Source organism: Spermophilus citellus (assembly GCF_964194105.1).
Source record: "Spermophilus citellus genome assembly, chromosome: 7".
Taxonomy (NCBI): Eukaryota; Metazoa; Chordata; class Mammalia; order Rodentia; family Sciuridae; genus Spermophilus; species Spermophilus citellus.
This window is the reverse complement of record NC_138188.1, coordinates 165,118,824-165,134,771: the sequence shown is the minus strand read 5'-3', so window position 1 is coordinate 165,134,771 and position 15,948 is coordinate 165,118,824. Positions and strand designations below refer to the sequence as shown.

At 65.5% G+C, this 15,948-nt stretch overlaps 1 protein-coding gene across 3 annotated transcripts in view; it reads right to left on the bottom strand.

The window, feature by feature from the left end:
• COL18A1 (collagen type XVIII alpha 1 chain) overlaps nucleotides 1-15,948 on the bottom strand; it is an 86,979-nt gene that overhangs the window by 16,026 nt on the left and 55,005 nt on the right. For all 3 annotated transcript variants that reach the window (XM_081301478.1, XM_081301476.1, XM_081301477.1), the window contains 14 exons: nucleotides 14,409-14,495; nucleotides 13,436-13,498; nucleotides 10,674-10,803; nucleotides 7,995-8,071; nucleotides 7,163-7,348; nucleotides 6,818-6,844; nucleotides 5,982-6,044; nucleotides 5,831-5,908; nucleotides 5,484-5,537; nucleotides 5,171-5,329; nucleotides 4,109-4,171; nucleotides 3,597-3,623; nucleotides 2,164-2,295; nucleotides 689-751 (listed from right to left, as the gene is read on the bottom strand). In XM_081301478.1, the coding sequence (XP_081157604.1) occupies nucleotides 689-751; nucleotides 2,164-2,295; nucleotides 3,597-3,623; nucleotides 4,109-4,171; nucleotides 5,171-5,329; nucleotides 5,484-5,537; nucleotides 5,831-5,908; nucleotides 5,982-6,044; nucleotides 6,818-6,844; nucleotides 7,163-7,348; nucleotides 7,995-8,071; nucleotides 10,674-10,803; nucleotides 13,436-13,498; nucleotides 14,409-14,495 (1,209 nt within the window). The remainder of the gene's footprint in view (nucleotides 1-688; nucleotides 752-2,163; nucleotides 2,296-3,596; nucleotides 3,624-4,108; nucleotides 4,172-5,170; nucleotides 5,330-5,483; nucleotides 5,538-5,830; nucleotides 5,909-5,981; nucleotides 6,045-6,817; nucleotides 6,845-7,162; nucleotides 7,349-7,994; nucleotides 8,072-10,673; nucleotides 10,804-13,435; nucleotides 13,499-14,408; nucleotides 14,496-15,948) is intronic.

Here is a 15,948-nt window from a genome sequence, read left to right as displayed (position 1 = left end):
TGGGGAGAGCGCCCCACGCGACGGCAGCAGAGGGGCCAGCCTGGGGCCAGCCCGGGGCCCAGGTGCCCAAGCCACCCTGCCCGTGGGGAACCAAGCAGACTCCCGTCTTATAAAACTAAAACATAAACACTTGGTGTGGAATCGCCCACCCAGGGCAGGTGGTGAGCTGACCCTGACACAGGCGTGTCCCTCCAGACGCCACCGTGCTCTGGAGGGCAGGACCTCCTAACAGGGGGACAGTGACCTCTAGAGACGACATGGCTGTGGGCGCCACACTAGGGCCCCATCTTCCCCAGACCCTCCTTGCTGACTCGATCCTGCCGTGTCACAGGTGGCCCAGAGCAGGGTGGAGATGCCCTCCGGGACCCCTCTGTGGAAGTCAGACCACGCTCAGGCCCATGTTCCTTACGTCCCCAAACCAGGGCCACAGAGAGAACGCCACGTCTCCTTTCCCAGGAAAGACTGGTCCTCTAGGCCTGTCCACCCTGGCTCGTTCATCCTGACCACCACTGCATTTCCCTCTGGGGGGACACAGGTCCCAGCCCTGGGACTTTCAGCTCAACAGTGTCCCCAGGGGGCGGGGCCGAGGATAGACAGTGCCTGGGAACACAGCCCCCCGCCTGTGGCCGCTCCTGGCCCACGGGAGCCTTTTATAGGCACATGGGGGCCCCCAGCTCATGGGCAGTACCTGTGGCCCCTCAGAGCCGCGGGCTGTCGACCAGAAAGGTGCTCCGGAGCCTTCCATGTCGTCCTGGAGTGGACATAAGAGGGACACTTCTTAAAGAGGAGAGGACCCCGCCTTGGGCCTGGCCACCTGGGAAACAGCTGTCCTTGGGGGGCTTTGCAGTGACAGGGACCCTGGTGGGATGGGGCCTGTACAGTCCCTCCAGTGTGGCTCGTTTGCCTGGTCTGCACATGTGCTGTGACTTGGCTGTCCCCTGAGGGGTTTTCGGGACCTGAGGGACAGGGGCCTGGGGAGGACAGCTGTGACCACTGGACGATGGGCATGAATACCTGTGCTCAGTGTACCTGGAAGCCACCAGCACTGCCGGCCCTCAGGGCTCACGGGGACCACCAGGGACAGAGCCCAGGCTGTGTGCTCAGTGTACCTGGAAGCCACCAGCACTGCCGGCCCTCAGGACTCACAGGGACCACCGGGGACAGAGCCCAGGCTGTGTGCTCAGTGTACCTGGAAGCCACCAGCACTGCCGGCCCTCAGGACTCACGGGGGCACCGGGGACAGAGCCCAGGCTGTGTGCTCAGTGTACATGGAAGCCACCAGCACTGGCCGGCCCTCAGGACTCACGGGGGCACCAGGGACAGAGCCCAGGCTGTGTGCTCAGTGTACCTGGAAGCCACCAGCACTGGCCGGCCCTCAGGGTTCACGGGGACCACCAGGGACAGAGCCCAGGCTGTGTGCTCAGTGTACCTGGAAGCCACCAGCACTGCCGGCCCTCAGGGTTCACGGGGACCACCAGGGACAGAGCCCAGGCTGTGTGCTCAGTGTACCTGGAAGCCACCAGCACTGGCCGGCCCTCAGGGCTCACGGGGACCACCAGGGACAGAGCCCAGGCTGTGTGCTCAGTGTACCTGGAAGCCACCAGCACTGGCCAGCCCTCAGGGCTCACGGGGACCACCAGGGACAGAGCCCAGGCTGTGTGCTCAGTGTACCTGGAAGCCACCAGCACTGGCCGGCCCTCAGGGTTCACAGGGACCACCGGGGACAGAGCCCAGGCTGTGTGCTCAGTGTACCTGGAAGCCACCAGCACTGGCTGGCCCTCAGGGCTCACGGGGACCACCAGGGACAGAGCCCAGGCTGTGTGCTCAGTGTACCTGGAAGCCACCAGCACTGGCCGGCCCTCAGGGCTCACAGGGACCACCGGGGACAGAGCCCAGGCTGTGTGCTCAGTGTACCTGGAAGCCACCAGCACTGGCTGGCCCTCAGGGCTCACGGGGACCACCAGGGACAGAGCCCAGGCTGTGTGCTCAGTGTACCTGGAAGCCACCAGCACTGCCGGCCCTCAGCCCCTCAGGGCTCACGGGGGCACCGGGGACAGAGCCCAGGCTGTGTGGCAAGTGCTTGGCCGGGAGAGCGGGGCAGCCTGGAGCTGCCCGAGGGGGAAGGCGGGATGGCAGGCTGGCTTCCTAGGAGCTAGGACTCACAAATCCAGCAGCAAGTCCTGGTCCTGGTGGCCCAGGGGGGCCCGGTGGTCCTGGAGGTCCAGCGGGACCAGGGGCTCCTACGAAGCCGCTCTCCCCGGGAGCACCAACAGGGCCAGGGTCTCCCTTGCTTCCCTGCACAGGGCAAAGAACAGTGTCACCACCCTCTGCCTCTGGGTCTCAGAGCAACCTTAGAGGCCACCGTGTCCCCAGGATGGCTATGTGTCCTGCAGAGATGAAGAGTGCAGAGGCGAACACGCTGGAGCAACGTGCGTCCTTATGAGGGTCCGGGCTGCTCAACCACAAGCACCAAGGGCCGAGCGAGACCTGCAGCTGCACGTCGAGCCTGCGGCCTGCTCCCCAGAGCACGGCACATGCACGTGGCACAGCACGCTCGCTCACGGCCACGTCACTCCCTGAGCCTCAGGGTCCTCCTCGGAAAACCAGGACAACCAACACATCTCTCGACATGGGACAGCGCCACATGGTGTTCTGAGACCCTGAGCCCAGTGCTGGCCGGAAACCGGCAGGAATGTGACCCATTGCCCTGTTAGAGTGGCAACCGGCCACTCTGCAGAGCCCCTCCCCACTGCCCACTGCCCAGCCCTGGGCTGCTGCAGCCACGGCCAACCCTGGTCCCAGAGTCTCCTGCGGCCCCTCCCGGCTGCTCCACCCTCACACCCACTCCACCCAGGGCTGGTTCTACCCCCTCCACTCTGGTTTAATCTGCCTCCACCTAGATCCGGGTCGGCACCCACCACGCCCAGCCGAGGAGGGGAGCCCTGGGCATCTTGGGCATTTCTGTGTGGAGGGTGCTTTGGTGGGGACTGTCCTGGACATTTGTGGAGGTGGCCAACAGAGGAGAGACCCCGCCCAGCTGGCAGGCAGCACCTCTCCTTCCCAGGGTGCTGTCCCTGCCCCTCTCCCCTGGGCAGGCTCACGAGGAGGTGCCCAGGGTCTCCCTGCAGGTTGCTTGGCTGAGTCAGATGAGGGTCCGCAGAGCAGGCCCAGACCTCAGGCCTGTCCCAGGGAGGCTGGGACCACAAGAGGGGGGACAGGGAAGGCCTGAGGAGCAGAGGCTGCCTCAGCCTCCCCTTCTGCCCATCAGAAGTGCGGGCAGGGCTGGGAGTGTCTCCCCTGGGAAGCCGTGTGGGGACGCTGGGGTCCTGCTGGGCCTGGGCAGCTCCCACCCTGCGGCTCGCGGCCCCTCCGAAGCCCCCCACGCCCTGGAGTGTTCACTGGACACCTCTGCCCTCGCTTCACCAGGACAGCAGGACTCGAGGGCAAGGAGCACCAGGGGAGGCGTGGCCCTGCCTGATTCCTGGCAGCATGGACAGAGCTGGGGCCATGGTCCGCAGCAGGAGCACACTCCCTGACCACAGCACCCCCTGCACCCGCTCGGGGCACTTCATGGAGAATGGCACCAGCGTTTGTACCTTGGGTCCTGGGGCGCCTGTGTCACCCTGTGGGGAGAAGGACAGCATTACCATGAGGTCCAGGCCAGCTCCGACCAGGGCGGCCATGCTGCCTCCTGGGCCCGTGGGCCCACTCTGGCGTGGGTGGGGCCTGGGGCTTGGCAGGGAGAGCTCCCTCCCAGAGGAGCACGTTTCTAGGCTCCCGGGCTCCGTCGGGGCCTTCCTCACTCCTGTCCCCAGGAGGCCTCCTCCCACCCCCTCCTTCACAGAAATCCCACCGGGGCCACGGGAGGCCTGCCACCCCCAGGAGCTCTGACTCCACCCAACGGAGACGCCAAACTCCACAAATGGAGAGTTGGCCTTAAAGCTGTGCCCCTGGCATCGCCAAGAGAGCCTGCGCTCTCCTTGCAGTCCTAAGAGACCCCCCAGGCTGAGGCCTGTCCCCAGCCTGTCCCAAGCGTGCAGGGTCCCTCCACCCACCGGCTCCAGGTGGTGCTAGGTCACGTCCACAGGACGTGTGGCAGGTGACTTACACGACTGCCTTTCTGGCCGGTCTTTCCTGGTGGACCCTCTTTTCCTGGAGCACCGGGCGGGCCCTGCAAGAGAGGAGCCGGTGAGGGTCTGGGTGCCCCCCCCCCACAAAGAGCTGGGGCCGGCTCACAGTCACCTGCACCTCAGGTTCCCAAGAGGCCAGGACGTAGCGTGTCCCTGGACCTGGGACGAGTCCCTCCGCTCACAGGGCACTTGACTTGGCCCTAAGACAACTGCATGTAGGGCTTATCCCCATCTCTCTCCTTTCCCAGGGCCAGGGCCTGACCCCAGGGCCTGGCACATGCTAGGCAGGTGTGCGACCTTGGAGCTGCACCCAGCCCTTTTCAGATTTGCCTCACTAAGCCGCCAGGCTGGGCTGGAACTCGCAGCCCTCCTGCCACAGCCTTCAGGTGTCTGGGATTGCCGGTGTCGCCACACACCCAGCCCCTGTCTCTCCTTTTCAAGTTGCCGATCAAATTCAAGAGGACAAGAAGTGACGAGGGATCCCGTGGGGCATGGCGGGTAGCTCGCAGTGGTTGGGAATATCATGACGTGCTTCCAAGAGGCTGGCTGGCAGGGGGCCCACTTGGCTTTCCTGGTCACCCGGGTGCAGAAGCGTGCCGTGGAAGAAGCCCTGCGTGTCCACTGAATTACGTGGCCAAGGAGCCAATGACTCTGTGGGCACCGTGCCGATGGGCAGCAGGCCACAGGGGCTCCACCTGCCCCCAGTGGGCCCTGATGAGGCTCTTGCCTCTCTGTCCCCACTGGAGGCTCACCCCCTCTCCGTCCCCACCAGGAGGGTCACCCCCTCTCCATCAGCACTGGGAGGCACTGTGAGCTCAGTAGACCTGCCCAGTCCAGAGAGGTCCACCAACCCATCAGCACCCCCAGGACACAGGGTGGCCCACTCAGGCTCTCTGACCCCAGGTATGGCCCAGATACTTGGCCCACCTGGAGGAATACGGCTGGGGACCAGGACTGGGAAGGCCAGGTGGCAAGGGGAGGGGCCCAGGTAGGCACTCAACCCCGTTCCCCGGGCCCCACTGGCGGACAGCCAGACTCACCGGGGGGCCTGGAAACCCAGGGGATCCGTCACGCCCAGGAACTCCAGGAAGGCCAGCAGGTCCCGGAACATGGGAGCTGTTCATGCCAAAGCGGCCAGGCTCGCCAGGCAGGCCTGGGACACCCGGAGGCCCGGGGGGGCCAGGGAAGCCACGTGGGCCCTGCACAGAGACAGACCATCAGGGCCCACACCACCCTGCCCAGCGATGACCTCATCCCTGACCAGCCTTGCCCACCCCAGGGTCCCTGCTGGGCCTCTTGGGGGCCACAACCTGTTCCGCCTGCCCAGGGGGAGAGCAGGCAGCTGCCACTCACCCGGAGGCTCTCCAGGTCACCTCCAAAGCCGGAGCCTTCCATGTCAATGAAGGTCTGAGGGGACAGCCAGGGAGGCCTGTCGTTAGGAGAGAGGCCCTGCCCAGCACCAGGCCCTGTCAAGCTGTACCCTGACCACTGCCCACATCAGACAGGCAGGACACCCCCAACAAGAAGCAAAGAGAAGTGAGCAGTACCCTGTACTGGCCCCAAAGACACAAAGGGGTCCAGGGCCACCCGCGGCCACTCAGAGCTGGCCGTGGCCCTGCAAGCCCTGTGAGCCAGAGGAAGGTGGTCCCCCGGGGCCAGACACCAGGAGGCCGTCCTCAGGCTTGAGGAAGAGGACTCACCAGCTTGTCATGTCTGAGGGAGGGTCCTGGTGGCCCTGGGGGTCCTGGGGGTCCTCTCGGCCCGATCCCAGGATCTCCCTGGACACAAGACAGACATGTCACACCAAAGCTCATGGCCCAGAGGCTGGGACGGGGGGCTCTGCACACTCACCTTCTCCCCCTTGAGGCCCATGTCTCCTGGAGTCCCCGGAAAGCCCTGGGGCCCAGTGTCACCCTGGAAGACAAGGGTGGTGGGGTCAGCCTGAGGCCTGCTGTCCTGGATGCTCCTCTCCCAGAGCCAGGGACAGAGGGACCTGAGCCCTTGCAAAGGACAGAGCAAGGGACAGAGGAGTCCAGGAACCAGGATGGCACCATGTCACCAAGGGGCCCCCAGAATGGGGACTCGAAGGTGACATACCTACTGCGAGGGACCCCCTTTGAGCACACAAGACTGCGTGTGGCACCCCTACCGAGGGAGTCACACCTTGCCCAACAGCGGAGGCTTGGCCACACACACGTGGATGCTCATGTGTGTCCACCCTGTGAACTCGGAGGCTAGGACACTGCTTGTGACCATGCCAGCCAGACCCTCTCGGGACTCATGCGGCTTCGCCTCCGGGTGGCTTTGCCTCCAGGGGCACAGTGGTCCCCAGTGGCTCCTCTGGCCAGCGGGAAGACCTGCCCCTGCTTTCCTGGGGCTGGCCGGGGCCCTGCTCTCTGCCTCCTGGGCAGCATAGCCTGTTGGCCAGCTGTTCCCCTCCACCTGCCGCCCTGTGTCCTCTGTCCCTGGAGGAGGCCCCCCACTCCCAGGCCTGCCCCGCCTCCCTCCGGGCACCTGGCAGTCAGCCCAACGTCCCAGCACCTAAGTAGGATCCACCAGCACTGAGACTGGAATTTTCTTCACAAAGTGAAGTTGCACTTTGGAGACGCTTTCTCTGCGATAGCCCCAGCTGGGTCTAAAGCCTGACACCGTGATAACATCTGGCTCAGAAAGAAAAGCAGACTTACGGGCTTTCCGTCTTCCCCCGGGTCTCCCTGGAACGTGAAAGAGAAACCATTAACCCGGGGCCACCCTGCAGCGTCTGAACACAAAAGTGCACCTCAGCTTAGACCACGCTGCAAAGCCAGCCCCAGAACCACCCTCTACCACAGTGAGGCGCCCTGCACCGGAGCTCAGGTCGCGGGGGCTGCTCTCCCCAGGTCCTATCTCCCACACCCCGACCCCCTTCCACCTCCCGTCCCAGGCAGATGGCTGCTTCTGGGTACCCAGGGTCCCAGGGTGCTGCTGCTCTGGCCTGAGTCCACTCTCACCAGCCCCACCTCCAGCCAGACCACGAGGTGGACAGTACTCACCGGCTCACCATCCCTTCCTGGGGCACCATCCTTCCCTGGTGGCCCTGGAGGTCCCGGGGGTCCCTGTGCCCCAGGGACAGGCTGTGCATTGGAACCCTGCACCACTGGGCCTGCAGGACCTGGAGGACCGACGGGGCCAGGCAGGCCGTGAACTCCCGGCTCACCCTTTTGTCCCTTCAGGCCTCCCTGGAGACAAAGACAGGAGAAGACGGGCTACGGTGACCTGCCCCAGTTCTTCTCCATGCTGTGGCCACAGAATCATAGAAAGGGCACACAGGGTGGATGTGCAGAGGACACAGTGGACATGCAGAGGACATGGGGTGGACGTGCAGAGAGGACAAGATGTGGATGTGCAGAGGACATGGGGTGGGCAGGCAGAGGACACGGGGTGGATGTGCAGAGAGGACATGGGGTGGGCATGCAGAGGACACAGGGTGGATGTGCACAGAGGACACCGGGTGGGTGAGCAGAGAGGACACGGGGTGGACGAGCAGAGAGGACATGGGGTGGACGTGCACAGAGGACATGGGGTGGGCATGCAGAGGACACGGGGTGGACATGCAGAGAGGACATGGGGTGGACATGCACAGAGGACATGGGTGGGCATGCAGAGGACACAGGATGGACGTGCAGAGAGGACACGGGGTGGACGAGCAGAGAGGACACGGGGTGGATGTGCACAGAACACAAAGGCTGTGTGTTCGAGCACAGGGTAGACAGGGCATGGGGCGGGGCATGGGCCTCGAGGGGCTCTGTTAGGATGACAGTGTGTGGACCTGGAGGTGCCCAGGGCACTGGGTCCCCAGGCTCAGGGTCATGGGAGTGGCCTCACCCTTTCCAGGCTGCTTCCAGGGCGCCGGGCACTCTCATCCCTAGTGCCTTCCAAATCTGAGCCAGGGAGGGTCTGAACTGCAGAGAGGCAGCGAGACCGTGGTCAGCCTCCAACCCCAGGCTCTGCCCTCCTGCTCTGGGCTGTGCTGCCCCAGGGACGCTCCCAAGGAGAGCCTGGGGCTGGGGGACAGTGCAGCATCCAGGGGAGAGTCCCAACCTTACACAAGCACGCAGCATTCTAAGCAACCCCACAGACCGGGCCCACGGAGAGCTCCACCATACTTACTCCCCTCCCAGCCCTTAATCTGCCAAAACCAACAGGAAGGGCCACAGCCTTCAGCCAGACCATGGCCATCGCAGTCACCCACGGCCTCGTCTCCCCGTCTCTCCTTTCCCCCTCTCTCCCCCCTCTCCCAGACCTCTCCATCACCTCTCTTTCAGAGCCACCTGAGAGTCTGTGGCACTGACCATGATGCTGCTCTGTGAATGCTGTGACCTCCCCCAAGCGAGGACCTCGAGAGGTCCTCTATAGACCAGTGGCCACGACCAGCAAAGCTCAGGCTGACCTGCGCTGACCTGCCACACAGCCCTGTTTCCCGCTGGCCCCTCAGTGTCCTGGTGGCCTGTTCTCTGGGACAGTGCTGGGGACACCCAACCAGGCTCACGCCTGGTGCTATCTCCTCTCCTGCGGCGTACAGTTGTGGTCAGCAAACTGCTTCCCCTAGGCCGAAGCCTGGCCCAACCCGTCGCTTGCTCTTCCCAGGTTCGTAGAAACAAAAGGCCCCAGGACAACGGGAGCCACGCAGAGGGAGCCGCAGAGCAGCGCTGGCCCCTTCCTCTGCCCTCCCCAGCCGGAGCAGCTGCTGCCACCAGCCAGGGGCACACACGGGCGGGCCCTCCCGGCTTCGGGGTCTGGGCCAGGCTTGCAGATGGCTCCCGGGCAGCCTCTGCCCAACCATGCTGGCATGCAGTCAGCAGGGAAGCAGCCCCAGGCTTCCTGGGTGCCTAGGTGCTGCCACGTCCTGAGTCCCTCGGGGGAATCTCACCACCTTGGCTGTACCCGTGGCCCCCACCCCGGGTCTGAGTCGGTGCCCGGACACTTGTCCTCGGCTGAGCGTGGTGGCGGTGGCATCCGAGGCTCTTTAGCGACACAGCTGCCAGTGGCCTCCCAGGGCAGTGCCAGCCACTGGGCCAACCCTGCACCTGTCCTGCACCTGCTGCCCAGGAAGGCCTTGGGGTGGGGTTCCCTGGAACCCTCAGGAGGCTTCCTCTTGCACAGCCCCAAACCAGGGGCAGCCCTGACATTGTGGCCAGGTGAACAGACGGACAGGTGGTGGCCTCCACCACAGAGAAGCATGCAGCAAGAGAACAGGGGCAGGGACTGCTGACGACCCCGGCGTGGACAAGTCTTGAGTAGGACGCACCAAGAAGCCCCACACGGCAAGGCCCGCCTGAGTGACTCGAGGTCGTCACTCCCTGGAGGGCTGCTGGGACGGGTGGCTGGGGCCACCCTGGGGCTGCAGCGTCCACTGTTCCCGTGGGGGGGCTTCACAGGGCAGACAGAGGTCAGAACCCATCAATTGCATGGCTGGGGCAGGTGGACTGTACCCAACAACAACGCAAAGGGACCCCGACCAGGCCAGGCCCCCCAGGGCATCGGGGACCCCAGGCCCAGCCAGGGGAGCCCCGCTCTGCCAGTGCCCTGCAGCCCAGAACCGTTCCTCCCAGAGCCTCCCGGAAGAGCCCGCGCTTGGGTCCCGCCCCCAGGCCCAGCCGCTGGCACCCACAGGACTGAGGAGCGGGCGTGGGTGCCGAGCCACCGAAGCCGTGGGCCTGTAACTGCCCTAGACAGGGAATGCCCGAGACAGTCACTGTGCTGTGTTGAGGTGCTGCAGGCCTGCCCTGCAGGTCCAGCCAGCGGGCGTCCACGGGGCAGTCACAGGAAGTGAGGGAGAGCAGGAGGCCAGGGCCACAGCAGGGTTGCCTGTCCCTCCCACTCGAGGGTCCCCAGCCAGGGGGACAGTCCTCACCTACCACATGCACCACACCCACAAACGCAACATACATAGGTCTCACACACACACACACCACACACCACACACCACACGCACATACACACACACATAAACACACACACATAAACACACACACCACACACACCACACACACACACACCACACACCACACGCACATACACACACACATAAACACACACACATAAACACACATACCACACACACCACACACCACACACACACACACAGACCACACACACCACACACACATACACACACACATAAACACACACACCACACACACACATACCACACATACCACACATACTTCAGAAATACACCACACACACACACCACATGCACCACACCCACAAACGCAACATACATAGGTCACACACACACTTCACACACACACACCACACACCACACACACACACCACACACACTTCACCCACACACACCACACACACTTCACACACATACACACACCACACACACTTCACCCACACACAACACATATCACACACCACACACACACACACACCACACACACACACCACACCCCCCCAAACACACACACACACAGACACACCACACACACACACACACACACACACACACGCGTGCGCGCGTGTGAACTCAATACCTCTCCAGGAGAGTCTTACCTTCTGGCGGAGCCTCTGTGGTGCCTGCCCTGATCTCTTCACTTCTAGAATCTTCCGTGCTGCTGCCGCTGGCCAAGGGGGGAGAGGTGACCGGGGGAGGCTGGGGGAGGCTGGGTCTCAGGGCCACGCCCTACGGAGGGGAGCGGAAGAGGGTCCTGTGCATGTGCCCAGCAGCCACGGCTCGATGGCAGGCTGGGAATGGCTCCGTGTGGGCGTCCGCAGGTTAGAGAGCCCGCTGTCCACGAGGAGGCCTCTGCAGAGCCCTTGGCTCAGGGTTGCTGGGCTGTGGGGGGTGTTGGCCCCCGGCAGGTCCCCAAACCCAAGCCTCTGCGTTCTGAGCACCAGGGACAGAGGCCCCTCGGTCGCGTGGGGACCCGGGAGGGCCAGACAGTGCCACACAGCAGTGTTCCAGGGGACCTGGGGAGATGTCCTCCTTAGGGTCACAGCGGGACCATCTGCCTGGCCCAGCCTCCAGCACGGTGCTTCCAGGGTGAAGCAGCCTGCTCTGAAGACCACCTCCCTGGTTCCCAGGTGGCTGCGCTACGTCGAGGACACAGACTGGCCGTGGCCAGCAGCCTCCCAGCCATGCTGTGTGGCCTGCCTCCTGGGGATAGCAATGGTCCTGTGGCTCATGGACACAGGGGGCACCCAGCCAACTGCTGGCCCCACAGAGCCTCAGGCCTGTGGGGGGACACCAGGAGTCCAGGCTCTGTACCTCCTGGGACAGGGCTCAATATGGCTCCTGTGCTAGGCTGGGCCCCTCAGGAAGCCCCTGTGGCCCCTGTGGCCTCTCCTGGACATGCAGTTTAAAGCCTGTCTGTTCCCCAGGCCATCTACAAGCTAATGGGCAACAGGAGGCCAAGGGCACCCCAGGCCAGAGGGCGGGACCAGGGCCGGGCCTAGGGCCCCCTCACCAGGGCCAGAGGGCGGGACCAGGGCCTGGCCTAGGGCCCCCTCACCAGGGCCAGAGGGCGGGACCAGGGCCGGGCCTAGGGCCCCCTCACCAGGGCCAGAGGGCGGGAGCAGGGCCGGGCCTAGGGCCCCCTCACCAGGGCCAGAGGGCGGGACCAGGGCCTGGCCTAGGGCCCCCTCACCAGGGCCAGAGGGCGGGACCAGGGCCTGGCCTAGGGCCCCCTCACCAGGGCCAGAGGGCGTGACGAGGGCCGGGCCTAGGGCCCCCTCACCAGGGCCAGAGGGCGTGACCAGGGCCGGGCCTAGGGTCTCCTCACCAGGGCCAGAGGGCGGGACCAGGGCCGGGCCTAGGGCCCCCTCACCAGGGCCAGAGGGCGGGACCAAGGCCTGGCCTAGGGCCCCCTCACCAGGGCCAGAGGGCGGGACCAGGGCCTGGCCTAGGGCCCCCTCACCAGGGCCAGAGGGCGGGACCAGGGCCGGGCCTAGGGCCCCCTCATCAGGGCCAGAGGGCGGGACCAGGGCCGGGCCTAGGGCCCCCTCACCAGGGCCAGAGGGCGTGACCAGGGCCGGGCCTAGGGTCTCCTCACCAGGGCCATAGGGTGGGACCAGGGCCTGGCCTAGGGTCTCCTCACCAGGGCCAGAGGGCGGGACCAGGGCCTGGCCTAGGGTCTCCTCACCAGGGCCAGAGGGCGGGACCAGGGCCTGGCCTAGGGCCCCCTCACCAGGGCCAGAGGGCGTAACCAGGGCCTGGCCTAGGGTCTCCTCACCAGGGCCAGAGGGCGGGACCAGGGCCGGGCCTAGGGCCCCCTCACCAGGGCCAGAGGGCGTGACCAGGGCCTGGCCTAGGGCCCCCTCACCAGGGCCAGAGGGCGTGACCAGGGCCTGGCCTAGGGTCTCCTCACCAGGGCCAGAGGGCGGGACCAGGGCCGGGCCTAGGGCCCCCTCACCAGGGCCAGAGGGCGGGACCAGGGCCTGGCCTAGGGCCCCCTCACCAGGGCCAGAGGGTGTGACCAGGGCCTGGCCTAGGGCCCCCTCACCAGGGCCAGAGGGTGTGACCAGGGCCAGGCCTAGGGCCCCCTCACCAGGGCCAGAGGGTGTGACCAGGGCCTGGCCTAGGGCCCCCTCACCAGGGCCAGAGGGCGGGACCAGGGCCGGGCCTAGGGCCCCCTCACCAGGGCCAGAGGGCGGGACCAGGGCCGGGCCTAGGGCCCCCTCACCAGGGCCAGAGGGCGTGACCAGGGCCTGGCCTAGGGTCTCCTCACCAGGGCCAGAGGGCGGGACCAGGGCCTGGCCTAGGGCCCCCTCACCAGGGCCAGAGGGTGTGACCAGGGCCTGGCCTAGGGTCTCCTCACCAGGGCCAGAGGGCGGGACCAGGGCCGGGCCTAGGGCCCCCTCACCAGGGCCAGAGGGCGTGACCAGGGCCTGGCCTAGGGTCTCCTCACCAGGGCCAGAGGGCGGGACCAGGGCCTGGCCTAGGGTCTCCTCACCAGGGCCAGAGGGCGGGACCAGGGCCGGGCCTAGGGCCCCCTCACCAGGGCCAGAGGGCGTGACCAGGGCCTGGCCTAGGGTCTCCTCACCAGGGCCAGAGGGCGGGACCAGGGCCTGGCCTAGGGTCTCCTCACCAGGGCCAGAGGGCGGGACCAGGGCCTGGCCTAGGGCCCCCTCACCAGGTCTGATAGCGCACCTCCGGAGCATCGAGGCCAGTGGACATGCCCTCGGCATGCCCCATTAGCATGAGCACACGGGGAATCATGCCAAGCTGTGCATGCCCCCTACTGCTGGGCTGGGCTGGGCAGGGCCAGAGGCCTGCCCTGTGGCCATGCGGAGGTCCCACCTATGCAGCTACTCACCGCTCCCTCCCTGCGACGCTGGTCCTCCTCCTCGTCTAGGCCACTTCCAGCGTCTCCTGATGACTGCAGATTGTGGGGAAGCGTAGAAGGAGGTGTGACCACAGCCCACCCCAGCCCAGCAAGGCCTGGAAGCCACAAGGCCATTTGAGTGTCCGCCTGTTGGTCAGGCAGACGTGTCTCATCTGACCAAGTGGACCATCCTGCAGAGGACCACTAGGATGAGTGGCCCTGCAGAGGACGGCTAGGACCCACGGCTTTCCTGCCGCCTGGCCACCATCCTGTGGCTGCCGGGAAGGAAACCAGGGGCAGGCAGGTGCTCAGGAGCAGCCCTCCTCCACTGCCTGCCCCGGTCAACAAGCACGCAGTGGACTTGGCCTCTGAACAGAGTCCTGCACTAGACGGCCTCTGCTCTCCACTGCGCCCCTGGCTGGGCCAGGAAGGCCCAAGGGGAGGCCCTTCTCTCTGCCAGGGTGTTGTGAACTTAACCCAGCATCTGGGCCCACCAGTGACCTCCGCATCAAGGCTGGGGTTGAGTGCCCACAGCCTGAGCAGCCGGCAGGCAACACCTGGAGCCAGCGTTTGTCCTGGCCACCGGCTAAGATCCGACCACATCCTGGACTTCCCTCCGGGAACAAAGCAGTAGCTTCATCACACACACATGGAAATGCGGCCGTGAAGTGGTAACATGTCTGCCCATCGCCAGCCACGGCCAGGCTCAGGGGAGTGGACACTGGGGGTGCTCCTTAGGTGCTGCGAGTCTGAGCACAGCCCAGCTGCACCCTCCAGGCTGCCAGTGACCTGCTGGGGCTCCCCACGGCGTCCTCAGGTCTGTGTTCCGTGGTCACCAGTGGGAAGCTCAAGGACAGCAGCAAGAACAAGCTGTCCCCGGCTCCTGGCACCCAACGCACATCTTGGGGGACTTTCCCCAGCCCCACCATCCATGGGGACCTGTCCCAGTCCCGTGGCCACTCACCCCATCCTCGTCATCGTCCTCCTGGTCCAGGCAGCGCAGGGGGCTCACCTGGGGATCCCCACGCACTGTCAGCTCTGCCATCGTTCCCTAGTCACAGAGGGTGAGGGGTCACCGTGGCTCCTGGGGCAGGCACCTGGGTGCGGAGACCCAGACTCCTGCTGGCCCCACGCCCAGCCTGGAGCGCCTGAGCCCGACCCCAGCACCTCAGGAGGGCTGCTCAGGTCACCCGCCGGCTGGTACGGGAGGCCCGGATCCTGCTGCCTCTCTTGGCTAGGTTCCGAGTGGCAAGAAGACCCAGGAGGGAGCTCTCATCCCTATCCAGTGCCTGGGGAGGCCACCCTGGCACCAGCCACCACAGACACCTGGGCTGGGGGCAGGGACACAGGGTGAGCGTCCTGGAGGACAAAGCCCTGGCCGCGCAGCCCTGGTCCTGGTTTGGGTCAGGCAGGCGGTGATCCTCCAGGAAGTGCTAGAGGTGTCCTGCCTCGGGCCACTGGGCAGGACCAGGTGGACTTTCCGCACAGTGCCACCTTTCCCACGGAACACCACCCAGCCTCACCCTGGTGACAGCCACCCGAGCAGCCTCACCAGCACCCTCGGGCTCCCTGGGCAGGCGCCAGGCAGGGCTCTCTGTGTGGTCTCTAATGGGGAACACCACCCAGGACCCCAGGACGAGGATGGGGCTACACTGCAGGGGTGACCAGACAGGCCCCAGGGCCAAGGACACAAGCCAGGCAGGTGGACAGGACAGGACAGCAGGGCTCCAGCGTCCTGAGCCGCAGCGCAGAGGGTCTGCAGCGGAGCTGCTGGCGGGGCCCTGGGGCTGCAGCGCCACGTCAGAAACCCGGCGAGAGGTGGCCGGGTGCCAGGCCTCCACGCCAGGTGCCCACGACCCAGCCCCAGCATCTCTGCCCGCGCCAGCACCCCCGTCTTGGAGCTCACTCTGGGAGGACCTCCCCATTGGGCAGCAAGTGTCCACACGCTCCTTCTAGCATCTCCCGTGTCTTTCACTTAATGTTTCTACTTGTCACCTGAGCAGAGACCACAGCTCATGGACTTGGAGATGCACATTTTGACCACTGTCACACTAAGAGGGCTGAGGGCAGGGGTCAGCTCGCTTTCCCTAACGCTGGACATTAAACAGGTGATCTGAGGGGCAGGTGGCCCCTACTCAGGGCAAGGGCAGCAGAGAGGGGCCAGGGCCGAACTCTACATCCCTCCAGGGACAGAGGGACAGGCACTAGACAGTGATGGGAGAGGTGAGGGGTGGCCCATCCAACCAGGGATTCTGGGAGCACCACTGTCACGGAGGGCTGGCCAGTGCCTGTGGGGCGTGGGGCGTGGGCACATGTGTGGCGTATGCACACTTGTGTGATCACATGTGCACTCGTGGGAGGTGTGAAGAGCACGGAGCCAGGCGCCTGCCCACACATGGGAGCCCACACCACCCAGGCACCAGGCCCTCAGGGGAACGTGGTAGGAGGGGCACTTTCTGCTGGTCAGCTCTAGGCCGGCAGCCTGGCCTGGAGCAAGGTCCAGG